The 14,144-nt window shown below is 37.2% G+C and overlaps 1 protein-coding gene across 12 annotated transcripts in view; it reads right to left on the bottom strand.

Moving 5' to 3' along the window:
• Positions 1-14,144, bottom strand: part of TSGA10 (testis specific 10) — an 89,661-nt gene that overhangs the window by 58,940 nt on the left and 16,577 nt on the right. For 10 of the 12 annotated variants that reach the window (XR_009600186.1, XM_060413957.1, XM_027967062.3 and 7 more), the window contains one exon: positions 7,489-7,704. Coding sequence is in view for 7 of the 12 variants with exons in the window: in XM_060413957.1 (XP_060269940.1) it covers positions 7,489-7,704 (216 nt within the window). In the remaining 5 variants the exon portion in view is untranslated. Of the gene's footprint in view, positions 1-7,488; positions 7,705-14,144 lie in introns of those variants that run through there. The other 2 variants (XM_012173797.3, XM_012173798.4) reach the window with 2 other exon arrangements.

Here is a 14,144-nt window from a genome sequence, read left to right as displayed (position 1 = left end):
TATATTTTAGTTTATGAAATACTAAAGGGTTATAGTATGGAATATAACTCAAGTACACTTTGGATAAGCTTATATATAATTTTGAATAATTTTCAATGCTTTAATTTTCACTACTATCTAGACACTAAAAAGATATGGATCTGTTCTGGATTATGTGTAAGTTCAGTCACTCAGTCGTGTCCAACTTCTTGTGACCCCATGGACTGCAGCACGCCAGGCTTCCCTGTCCATCACCAACTCCTAGAGCTTGCTCAAACTCATGTCCATTGAGTCGGTGATGCCATCCAATCATCTCATTCTCTGTCATCCCCTTCTCCTCCTGCCTTCAATCTTTCCCAGCATCAGGGCCTTTTCCAAAGAGTCAGCTCTTCGCATTAGGTGGCCAAAGTATTGGAGCTTCTGCATCAGTCCTTCCAATGAATATTCAGGACTGATTTTCTTTAAGATTGACTGGTTTGATCTCCCTGCAGTCCAAGGGACTCTCAAGAATCTTCTCCAACACCACAGTTCAAAAGCAACAATTCTTTGGCCCTTAGCTTTCTTTATAGTCCAACTCTCACATCCATACATGACTACTGGAAAAACCATAGCTTTGACTAAATGGAACTTTGTTGGTATAGGTCTATATATGTGTAAGTTCAGTTCAGTTCAGTTTCTCAGTCATGTCTGTGTGACCCCATGAACTGCAGCACACCAGGCCTCCATGTCCATCACCAACTCCTGGAGTTTACTCAAACTCATGTCCATAAAGTTGGTGATGCCATCCAGCCTCTCATCCTCTGTCATCCCCTTCTCCTCCTGCCCCCAATCCCTCCCAGCATCAGGGTCTTTTCCAATGAGTCAACTCTTCGCAGAAGGTGGGCCAAAGTATTGGAGTTTCAGCTTTAGCATCAGTCCTTCCAATGAACACCCAGGACTGATCTCCTTTAGGATGGATTGGTTGGACCTCCTTGAAGTCCAAGGGACTCTCAAGAGTCTTCTCCAACACCACAGTTCAAAAGCATCAATTCTTTAGCGCTCAGCTTTCTTTATAATCCAACTCTCACATCCATACATGACCACTGGAAAAACCATAGCATGTGTAAAGGTGTCCATAAAATTTAAGTATAAAAATTTACACTGCCAAAAATTTTATCTAGTAAGACACATTCTAGTAAAAAATGAATTTATACATACATATCCCCAAATACAGACGGAATATAATCAATAGTATGTAAACTGAGCAAGACAGATTATGTCTAGGTATAGCAAGGTGTGATTACGGTACATATTATTTTCTTCATTCAGTTCAGTTCAGTCACTCAGTCGTGTCCGACTCTTTGTGACCCCATGAATCGCCAGGACGCCAGGCCTCCCTGTCCATCACCAACTCCCGGAGTTCACTCAGACTCACATCCATCAAGACAGTGATGCCATCCAGCCATCTCATCCTCTGTCGTCCCCTTCTCCTCCTGCCCCCAATCCATCTCAGCATCAGAGTCTTTTTCAATGAGTCAACTCTTCACATGAGATGGCCAAAGTACTGGAGTTTTCTTCATTATACTATTTTAAAAAAATGTATTACTTTTATCAAGATCAAAAATTTAATGCTTATTCCACTCTGAAAAAAAATTTTACAACTGGCCCAAATGAAAAGATGCTACTGCCTTCATTTACTTGACAATTGTTTAATGAGGATCTTACTGTGTCTGATTGTCTCATATGCTGGTTATAGCATGGAATAAAACAGGAACCTCTACCCTCATGGAGCTAACATTCTAGTTGAATAGAGATAAATAAAAGATAATAGGCAAAGTATATATCAGATAGTGAATATGTCATTCAAGAAAAAATTTAATGAACACTCACACCTGCTCTATACTTTAGATTTTTAAAAAGGAAATGGAACAGACAAAGATCCTTGCCTTTGGACACCTTATAGTCTAGTTGGTAGATGACAAAAAATAAACCTAAAAATAAATTATACAGTACATTAGAAAAAAGGAGCAATATTCTTAAGAATATTAGGAGTGTTTACAAAGAATAGAATTTAAAATGGGGTGATAAGTCCACACTGAGGGAGTCAACCATTAAAAAATCGAAGAAAAATATTCCAGACAAAGCATACAGCTATAGCAAAAGGGAAAAGATTGTTTGCTAAATCAGGGAACAGTAAGGAGGTCAGTGTGGCTACAGCAGAGGGAGGGAGGAAGGAGGAAAGTGCTAGAGAAAAATGAAGCAGGGGAGAGAGAGAGGGAATCAGTGTGTGTGTGGCTGGGGGCATGCGTTAGACACATACACAGGCTTTATGCTTTGTCTTCCACATGGTAGGTTCTAAAGTAACAGTAATGACAAGAGTTACCAGAGATCCAGTCTAATAATGGCCCTATGTTAATTAAAAATACAAATTATATGACAAAACTAGTGATGATAAAATTACAGTTCTGTTTCTTTATGTTTCAGAAACTCATGTTCAACACTCTGGGAAACACTGCATTAAGTCATGAATGATAAACAACTCAAGGTGAAAAGATAAAAGGAGGCTAATGGTCATGGTAGCTTTAAAATATGTCTCAAAATTCTGATCCTCTTGCCTTCATAAAATGGATCTTAATTCCCCTCCCCTTAAGTGCTGTCTATACTTGGGGACTCTCTTCTAATGAACAAGATATGTGGGAGTGACAGCATGTAAATTTTGAGACTAGAAACTCTTCCTTTTTGTTTCTTTTGGATCACTGTGGCAGAGGGAAGCCAGCTGCCAAAAAAGAATACATCAAACAATCTAGGGAGAGGTCCACCTGGCAAGGAACTAAGTGAAAAGTGAAAGTGTTAGTTGATCAATTGTGTCTGACTCTTTGTGACCCTGTGGACTGTAGCCTGCCAGGTTACTCTGTCCATGGCAGGAATTCTGGAGTGGGTTGCCATTCCCTTCTCCAGTGGATCTTTCAGACCCAGGGATCGAAGCCCAGTCTCATGCATTGCAGATGGAGTCTTTACCACTGAGCCACCAGGGAAGCCCAAGGAACTAAGTTTCCTGCCAAAAGCCAAGAGTCATCTAAGTCATCTTAAAAGCAAATCTACCAGTACCCATGACCGAAGCCCGGCCATCATCTGATTACAGTTTCCTGAGAAATGGTGAGCCAGAACTACTCAGTTAAGTTGCACTGGAAACTGTAAGGTGTACATATTTGTTGTTTGAAGTCATTAAAGTTCAATAGCAATTTGTTACATGGCTATAGATAATATAATAGGCTTCCCTGTCCTTCACTATTTCCTGGAGTTTGCTAAAACTCATATCCATTGAATCGGTCATGCTATCCAATAATGGCCTCATTTTTAATTAAAAATATAAATTGTATGAAGAAACAATACATTTCATTTATTTATTTTTTTTAAGACTTTTTTTGAGGTGGACCATTTTAAAATCCTTTACTGAATTTGTTAGAATACTGCTTCTGTTTCGTGTTTTGGTTTTTTGGCCTCAAGGCATGTGGGGTCTTAGCTCCTGGACCAGGGATTGAACCTGCAACCCCTGCATTGGAAGGTAAAGTGTTAACCACTGGACCACCAGGGAAGTCCCTCAAAACATTTTAATGGAATAAATGATGGAAGAAGTTATTCAGTGGACTTTTAAAACATAGCTAAAAGTAAACTCTTCTGAGTAAATAAATTCAATACTATCTCAATTCTAGACAAACTAACAGCAGCTTTAGCCTCGGACTCTACTCCCACATGCCTAAAGCACCATCTTTTAACAGTACAGGAACCCAAACATTCTCTCTCAGATTAGAAATTCTCGTTTCAAGTATCATCTCACAAATCAGACAAAGACTCTCTCCCCAGGGACTGGATGCCTAAACTGTACACCCAGCGACTTGATGATGACAACATGCACTGGGGTTCATATTCTCAGCACAGGTCATGCATTTTTTCTAACCCCCATTCTACAAGGAACATTTGCTTATTGAGGATGGTGCTTTCATTTCAGGATCTTTCACCAACACAAAGGACCTATTTCTATTCTGTCCTTTCTCTGTTAACTTTTTAATACTTTCCCTGTATCAACAATGTTCTCTCTTCCCTAAAACTGCAGCCCACCTCTTCTACAAATAGCTTTCTAATTCTCAAGTACACCAGACTTTCCACATAATACATGTATGGATATCTCTTTCCTAAAAACACTCTCTTCTGAGATGGACAGAATTTTCCATTTACAAATTTAATATTTTCAGTTTTAGGTAAATCCAAGATCTTTTATTTTAGATGTTTTCCATTCCTGAAATTCTCCTTTCTGATAGCAGAAGGTTCATTCTGAAAGAAGACTCTCTCTCTAGAACACAGACTCTAACAACCCTTTAAAATCAATACTTCAAAACTAGACATTCTCCTTATAGAATAATTTGGCCAACTAGGCTTCCCACAGTCTGGGAAGGAGTGCTGTTAATTTTAAATTTGAAGAAGAAAACAAGAAAGACATAATTAAACATCAATTTAGTGTTTTTTGATAATTTTTATAATTAAGACTGAACTCAATTTACCATTAAACTGTGAATGAAGGATAACTATTATTTTAAAAGAAACAATACAAACAAAAGAATTTATTAAGAATGTTTAAAATAGTTAAGCTACCTTTATTTATATTTTTGGCCATGTGGCATGAGAGAACTTAGTTCCCCCACCAGGGGTCTAACCCATGCTCCCAGGTTGGAAGCTAAGAAGCTAGGAGTATTAACCACTGGACCACCAGGAAGTCCTAAGTTACTTTAAATATCCTCCAAAGACTTCGGCAGCAACCATTATAAGATAAATTGCAAATTAAACACAAATCAAATCATTCTTATCTACTCTCTCAAGTAGTTCTTCTAAGGATCTCCTCCAGGCAACACTATTAAAGAAGACTGTGTAATGAACTTCATGTATTTGAGTATTCCATTATTCAGACTTTTTACTACTACAGACTTACCTATCCTTTACACATTCTAACTAAGTGAGGTTAGTGCAGATAAACAAATACCAGCCTAGTGTTCATAACCAGCTCTTATGTTTCAAATTACTATAATAAATAATGCCTTCAATAACTTATGTTCGCAGCTTGATCATTTATTTACCTAAGCGCTTTATCATATGCTACCAAGAATACATTAAAAGGATGTTCAAGAACTAACATGCAATAGCAATTAGTTTTGGGAAACTATTTTCTCACAGACACAATATATTAATTTAGTGATTAATAAATCAATCACATGTTTTCACTTAAAAATTCAATAGGTTGGTTTTTGGCTTTCAGACATACTCTGTGTCTTGCCTATAAGCTATTAGACAGCAAAGAGAAATGAAAATTTCTGTTTATAATACTGCTTAAATTCCTAGATTCTAAAGGTCATGGTGGGGTACCAAAATTTAATCAAGAAATAAAATGTTTATTAAAATATCACGGGACTTCCCTGGTGGTCCAGGGGTTGAAAATCTGCCTGCCAATGCAGAGGATGCAGGTTTGATCCCTATTTGGGGAAGTAAGATCCCACATGCCACAAGGCGACTAAGCCCACACACTGCAACTACTGACCCCATGTGCTCTAGAACCCATGCTCCAGAATAAGAGAAGCCTGTGTACCACAACAAAGACCCAGCAAGGTCAAAATTAAAAAATAATAAATAAATAAACAAATGTTTTTATGTAAAAAAAAAAGTCAAAGCTACAGTTATTAAAATAATATGGTAGTGGCATAGAAAATGACAACTGAATCAATGAAACCAAAAAGTCCAGAAACATATCTATGCACATATAAGAATTTAGTGGCTGTTAAAATGGCACTTCAAATCAGTGACTGAAGAAAGGATCAGTCAACCCTACCTCATACTAGAACAAAAAGAAATTCCAGAAGGATTAAAATTTTAAATATATATATCTTAAAACTGTAGAAGATATTCCTGTTGTTTTTGAGGTGAACCATGAACTGTGAACTTCCAGATGTTCAAGCTGGTTTTAGAAAAGGAGAGGAACCAGAGATCAAATTGCCAACATCTGCTGGATCATCGAAAAAGCAAGAGAGTTCCAAAAAAACATCTATTTCTGCTTTATTGACTATGCCAAAGCCTTTGACTGGGTGGATCACAATCAACTGTGGAAAATTCTGAAAGAGATGGGAATACCAGACCACCTGACCTGCCTCTTGAGAAACCTGTGTGCAGGTCAGGAAGCAACAGTTAGAACTGGACATGGAACAACAGACTGGTTCCAAATAGGAAAAGAAGTACATCAAGGCTGTATATTGTCACCCTGCTTATTTAACTTATATGCAGACTCCATCATGAGAAACACTGGGCTGGAGGAAGCACAAGCTGGAATCAAGGTTGCTGGGAGAAATATCAACAACCCCAGATATGCAGATGACACCACCCTTACAGCAGAAAGCGAAAAAGAACTAAAAAGCCTCTTGATGAAAGTGAAAGAGGAGAGTAAAAAAGTTGTCTTAAAGCTCAACCAACATTCAGAAAACTAAGATCATAGCATCTGATCCCATCACTTCATGGGAAATAGATAGGGATACAATGGAAACAGGGACAGACTTTATTTTTTTTAGGCTCCAAAATCACTGCAGATGGTGACTGCAGCCATGAAATTAAAAGATGCTTACTCCTTGGAAGGAAAGTTATGATCAACCTAGATAGCATATTGAAAAGCAGAGACATTACTTTGCCAACAAAGGTCCGTCTAGTCAAGCCTATGGTTTTTCCAGTGGTCATGTATGGATGTGAGAGTTGGACTGTGAAGAAAGCTGAGCGCCAAAGAATTGATGCTTTTGAACTGTGGTGTTGGAGAAGACTCTTGAGAGTCCCTTGGACTGCAAGGAGATCCAATCAGTCCATTCTAAAGGAGATCAGCCCTGGGATTTCTTTGGAGGGAACGATGCTCAAGCTGAAACTCCAGTACTTTGGCCACCTCATGTGAAGAGTTGACTCATTGGAAAAGACTCTGATGCTGGGAGGGATTAGGGGCAGGAGGAGAAGGGGATGACAGAGGATGAGATGGCTGGATGGCATCACTGACTGGATGGACGTGAGTCTGAGTGAACTCCAGGAGATGGTGATGGACAGGGAGGCCTGGCGTGCTGCGATTCATGGGGTCGCAAAGAGTCTGACATGACTGAGTGACTGAACTGAACTGAACTGATTTAGTTGCTGCTGCTAAGTCGCTTCAGTCGTGTCCGACTCTGTGCGACCCCACAGACGGCAGCCCACCAGGCTCCCCTGTCCCTGGGATTCTCCAGGCAAGAACACTGGAGTGGGTTGCCATTTCCTTCTCCAACGCATGAAAGTGAAAAGTGAAAGTGAAGTCGCTCAGTCATGTCCAACTCGTAGTGAGCCCATGGACTGCAGCCCACCAGACTCCTCTGTCCGTGGGATTTTCCAGGCAAAAGTACTGGAGTTGGGTGCCATTGCCTTCTCCAGAATATGTCTATTATACCTCAATTAAAAAAAAAACCTGATTAGTGACAAATCTAGTACCTTTGCTTCTTCAAGTTCCTTGTCAGCGGTATCCACCACAAAATTTTTTTCTTTTTCCAGTTGCTCTGCTAGTTGGTCAATTTTAATCAATTCTTGACAAAGGTGCTCATTGTGGCTGGTTAAATCATCTACTTGACTGCTTACCACCTCCTTACTATCCAAGAGTTTCTTAACATATTCTTCCAAGCCATGATTTGTCTGTTTGAGATCTTCAATCTGTTGTAATGAGAAAGAAAATAATCACATTAAAAGATTTCCTTAGCTACCCTCTGAGGAGAACTACTAGGTGACTGGATTCAGGAAGGGAGGTTTGCTTCCCTGGCAGGGAAACTTAACTATGTATCTTTTTTCTAAATTTCGTACCATGTGACTATATTACCTATCTGAAAAATATATACTAAATAAATATTTTAAGGTTTACATAGCTACAACTCTCAAGATAATTTTCAGCTTAGAAACAAAAAAAACTTACTGTTGATTTTTTAGAAAAATTGCCAAATACTTGTATCTGCAGACAAGGAACCAGTCTTGAAGTAATTATTATTATCTTATTATCATTAAAATCACCAATTAGGCATTCTTTAGAATTAAATTTCTAATTATTGTTATCAAAATATGTTAATTCTTTAGAAAAATCCTTTTGAACATATCAGTAACTTACTTGACTAAGCTAAATACTGATACCAAATCAATCAAGTATTTGCTGACTAAAGTGGAGGACCACAGCTTCCTTTCCCAGCCCACTAGCAAACCATCAACGGATGAAGAAAAGGGCCTTTTCTATCACGAAGGTATCCAAATGCCTTTAAAGGAAAAAAAATATGTTAGACTCATTGAATAAGGATAATATGTTAAGAATTTCGTTAACTTCAAAAGATACAGATAGGTTAAGTATCTGCTCAAGGAGAATGTATTGTTTACTTAAGAAAACATATATACAGTATGTAAGTGCCATAAAAGAAATATCTGTGATAAAGTGGTGGCACAAAGGTCCTTTCCCACAAGATCTGTCTTGTATATTGAACAAATATTTACTGAGTACCTACTATATCTAAGGTACTGTGTTGGTGTAAGATGTAAACAGAAGAAAAAACAATTTTGGTCTTTAAAGAGCATATCTAAAATTGCTAACCCCCTTATCTAACATTATTCTTAGCTCTAGCATTATTTTTTTGTTGTTATAACTGTGCCCTTTTTAAATAACTAGAGACAGCTCTTTCCAAACCATCAAAATCAACAAAGTTTTCTTTAAAAATATAAACTGTAATATTTGTCACATATATAAGGAAGCATCCTAAAGGTCATGAGTTACATATAATTAAGTGTAGTACAATGACGTTTACTATGCTCAAGAAGACGAGAAAAGTCATTATTTTAACCCAACTCTCACTTTGGTATTCTTGCCTGGGAAATCTCATGGACAGAGGGGCCTGGCAGGCTGTAGTCCATGGGGTTGCAAAGAGTCGGACACAACTGAGCAACTAAACAGTAAAACAAGGCGCCTTAACCTGTGAGATTTACATGTAAAGAATTTAAGTTGTCAAACCCAGGACATGAGAAAAAATGTGAAGAAACTTAAAAAAAAAAAAAGCAAAAAGGTAACTGTAGATGCACTTATTTGTTGAGTTTTTATCACAACCAGGCTGAATGGCAGCAATACTTCCTACTCTCTTCTTTTTTGGTCTTCTCCCAACTACAGCTAAAAATTCTTTGAAAATGCAAATTTGAGGTAAATCCTGTAGCCTTATGGTGCTTCATTACACTGAGAATGAGACGAACAAATTCCATTTGTGATCCAAGGCCTACTGCCTGTAAAGCCCTTTCCACCATCTTCAATATACACCTAACTTCTGGGCAGGCTGTAAGAAACAGTCTCACACAGACTACCTTAATGCACTGTGGTGCCTGAACAGAAAGCAAGTCCAAAAGGGAGAAGACACATGGCTGACTCGTTTTGCTGTATAGTAGAAACTAACACAACATTGTAAAGCAACTATATTCCAATAAAAATTAATTTAAAAAAAAGAAACAATCTCGCTGAACTGATTTTAAAACCTCTATTAGGGAATTTATTGAAAAGTGCTATATACTATGTTACAGAACCCTCTTTGCAAGAATCCTCAGGGATATAGAATGGATAAATAATAAGGCCCTACTGTATAGCCCAGGGAATTATATTCAATATTCTGTAATAGACCATAATGGAAAAGAAACTGAAAAATAATATACATATAACTGAATCACTTTGCTGTACACATCAGAAGCTAACACATTATAAATCAACTATACTTCAATAAATTAAAAAAAGACAGAACCCTCAGGGAGAACTTTGGTCAGGTCTCCAGTTTCAGGAAAAAATGTACTTCTTTGTATACCTGGTTTGTTTTTATCCTTTGGACCATAAATTATTTAACTACAATTTCGTTGTTGCCTTTGCCTCTAGGAACTATAAAACGACCTGCAGCTCACCTTTAGTAACTAGCACAGAAACCAGGCAATGATATCCTGTGCAATCATCCATGATTACACCAAGTTTCTTTCCTTTCCCCCTGCTCTCATTACCTACTTTCATTACTAGTATATTTCTTAAAGTATAGGATGTGGGATAATCAAACAAACTTCAATTTGTCTTTTTGTCTCTGTTCACGGCTTCTATAGTGCCATGTCTCTGAGCAACAAGAACATGCTAAACCTATTTGCTAACCTTCCACTGCCCCAGGAGAGGTTACAGGTATCTCTCCTCTAAAGAGGAGAAATCTGTAACCTCTTATATATATAAAAAGCTTCTTATAGTTTTATCTTAGTATTTTTATAAGATGTATTATAATCATGTCTTTACTTCCCTGACCCTTCCACTAAATTCTAAGTAACTTTAAAGGGCTCATGTTTCTAATTTCTGGATCAACATACCTCTCATTTCTGTATCATTTACCATATATCTAGCCTATAATGCTAAATTATTATTTAGCATTATAAATAAATAAATACTCCCCTCATCTCAACATTAAGCCCTACTTTTATTTAATTCCAAGACACAAGTACTTAGAGGAGGAGGTGAGAAAGGACATGGGCTTTTGGGCTAAGGCAGCCAGGTTTAAAGCTTGCTATAGGTCGTCACCACTCACTTGACCTCAGGCAATTTACCAGATTTTCTTGATCCTGAGATGCATCTGATTTCAGAAAATAACAATGAAGCCTCCTAAGTCTCAACTGTTAAATGGGAAGAATACCTAAAATTTGCAAGGAAAGTTAGAAAGATCTAAAAGTTCAAGTAAAATTGCTGGCAGATAACAGGTAATCAAACAAAAGTTTTTATTAAAAAAAAAAAACTTCTTTTGAAATAACTAAAAGCTCACAGGAAGCTGCAAAGGTAGCAGAAAGGTTTATGTGCCTTTAATCCAGTTTTTCCAACAGTTACATCTTAAATAATTACAGCACAATATCAAACCCAGAGATTTGACATTGGAACCATGTGTGTCTATTGGTCTATATCATTTCATCACGTGTAAACTACTGTAACTACCACCTCTGTAAGATACAGAACTATTCCGTCTCCACAAAGATCACCCTCCCATTACTCCTTTACAGTCACAGCCATTCCCTCCTCACCCTTAAATGTCAACAATCATTATCTCTATAATTTTGTCGTTTGGAGAATGCAACATAAATAGGTAGATAACATAAATAAATGCTGGCAAAATTCCAGAGTGAAAGCTACGGTTTTTCCAGTAGTCACGCACGGATGTGAGAGTTGGACCATTAAGAAGACTGAGTGCCGAAGAATTGATGCTTTTGAACTACAGTGCTGGAGAAGACTTGACAGTTCCTTGGACTGCAAGATTAATCCAGGCAATCCAAAAGGAAATCAACCCTGAATATTCACTGGAAGGATTGATGCTGAAACTGAAGCTCCAATACTTCAGTCACCTGATGTGGAGAGCCGACGCACTGGAAAAGACCTCGATGCTAGGAAAGAGTGAGGGCAGGAGGAGAGAGGGGCAACAGAGAATAAGATGGTTGGATGGCATCACCGACTCAATTGACATGAGTTTGAGCAAACTACAGGAACAGTGAAGAACAGGGAAGCCTGGCGCACTGCAATCTCTGGGGTTGGACACAACTTAGCAACAACAATATAACATAAACAGAGTCATGTGATACAGATCACAGAACGTTATCTGTTGACACTGGTTTTTTCACTCAAAACAGTGCCCTTGATTGCTATGTGGAGCAACAGTTCTTTGTCATTGCTGAATAATATTTCACAGTATGGATTACCGTGGTTTGTTTAATCATTCACCAATTAAGCAAAATTTTAGATGTTTCTAGTTTGGGACTATAACAAATAAAGCTGCTATGAACAACTGTATACAGGTTTTTCAGTGAACATAATTTTCATTTCTCTGGAATAAATTCCCAAGAGAAAAATTTCTGAGTTGTATGGTAAATGTACGTTTAGTGTTTTAAGAACTAAACTATTTCCAAAGCGGCTGTACCATTCCCCATTGCCATCAGGAATATATGAGTGATCCTCATCTTTGCCAGCTTTTCGTATTGTCACTGTTTTTCATTTTAACTGCTCTCAACAGTATGCATTGTTATATCATCATGGTCTTAATTTGTATTTCCCTGTTAGAAAAGATGAACATTTTTTTTGTCTACAATATTTCATTCTGTGAAATATATCTTCATATCCTTTGTTCATTTTCTACTTGGATTGCTTGCTTTTTTTTAACCTGTTGAGTTTCGAGTTCTCCACATTTCTTCTCAATATGAGTCCTTTGACAGAGGAAACAGGGATTGTGGCTTATCTTTTCATCCTATTAACAGGGTCTTTTGCAGAGCAAAGGGCTTAAATCTTGATGAAATTCAAATCATCAACTTTTTCTTTTATGAATCATATTTCTGCTCTCATGTCTAAAAGCTCTTCAGCAAGTCCAAGATCCTGAAGATTTTTTTCCTGTTATCTTTTAAAAGTTTCAGAGTTTTTATTTTATATTTGATCCACTTTGAGTTAATTTTTGTGTAAGGTATGAGTTTTACGTCTAGGCTAATTTTTTTCCCTAAAAGATACCAAACAACTTTTGTTGAAAAGACTCCCTTTCTTCATTAGACTGCATTTGTACCTCTGCCAAAAATCATCTAGCTATTTCTGGATTCTCTATTCTGTATCATTGATCTGTGTCTATTACTCTAGCAATACCATACAATCATGATTATTATAGCCATATGTTAAGTTTTGAAATCAAGGAGAATGACTCTTCCCACCTCGTTCTTTTTCAAAATTTTTTTTTTCCTGGGATTTTGATGGGACTCACACTAAATCTGTATACCAATTTGGAAAGAATTGATATCTTTATTAGGTTGAGGCTTCCAATCCCTGAACATTTGTTTAGATCTACTTTGATTTCTCTTATTAACATTTCATAGTTTTCAGAATGTAAGTACATACTTATTTAGCTAGATTTATATCCAAAGATTACATTTTCTTTTTGAGTGATTGTAAATGGTATTGCATTTTTTTAAATTTCTACAACTTAATTATAATATACAAATATATAATGTTTGTCTTGTATTCTGACCTTTTGAACTCATTTTTTAGTTCCAGTTTCTACACTGTAGATTTTATAAGATTTTCCAGCAAAAAGATCACATCATCTGTAAACAGGGAAAGTTTTATTTCTTCATTCGGGTCTGAATGCCTTTCAAGATAGCTATATCATTATATTTGAAGTGAATTTCTCACAGACAGCATAAAGCTAGGTCATGTTTCTTTTTAATCTACTGTGACAATTTCTATCTTTTAATTGGTGTATTTAGATTACATATATTTAATGTATTTACTTTTATGCTAAGATTCAAGTGTGATTTTTTTGTTGTTTTGTTTTTTTAATTCTTGTTTTATTTTGCCTGCTTTCCTCTGAGTTACTTGAACATTTTTTAGAATTCCATTTTGATTTATACATAGCAATTTTCAGTGTATCTCTTTGCAGAGATTCTTAGTTGTTGCTCTAGGTGTTTCATTTATATTCATAAGCTAACAGCCCACGGGCTTTCCAGGTGGTACAATTTGTAAAGAATCCGCCTACCAATGCAAGAGACACGAGTTCGATCTCTGGGTAGGGAAGACTCCCTGGAGGAGGAAATGGCAGCCCACTCCAGTATTCCTGCCTGGAAAATTCCATGGACAGAGGAGCCTAGTGGGCTAGAGTCCACGGGGCTGCAAAGAATCAGCTATAACTGAGTGACTGAGCACACATCACAGCCTACATTCTACTAGTTCAAGTGAAGTGAAGATTATTACCTCCCTTTATGTCCCCTACCTTCCTCTATTAATAAAATCATTGTCTTAAATATTCCCTTTGCATACACTGAGAAAGACATTTGACAGACATGATTCAGAAAAGTAGAAAAGGAAATTCTATCAAAGCTACCCCTATTTTTCTCTATGGATTGTTCTTCCTTCCCTCTTGTTCTTCCAAGACTACACCTTTTATCACTTCCTTCTTCATTAGAGAAATTCCTTTAGCTATTCTTTTAGGGTAGCTTTGCTGGCAACAAACTCAGTTTTCTTCACCTACGAACAGATGTGCCACTTCCTTCCGATGTCCATGGCTTTAGATTTGCAGTCATTTAAATCGGTGTTCCCCTATAAA

The sequence above is a fragment of the Ovis aries genome, chromosome 3 (genome assembly GCF_016772045.2).
Source record: "Ovis aries strain OAR_USU_Benz2616 breed Rambouillet chromosome 3, ARS-UI_Ramb_v3.0, whole genome shotgun sequence".
Taxonomy (NCBI): domain Eukaryota; kingdom Metazoa; phylum Chordata; class Mammalia; order Artiodactyla; family Bovidae; genus Ovis; species Ovis aries.
The sequence above is the reverse complement of the archived record's forward strand: the minus strand, read 5'-3'. Positions and strand labels throughout refer to the sequence as shown.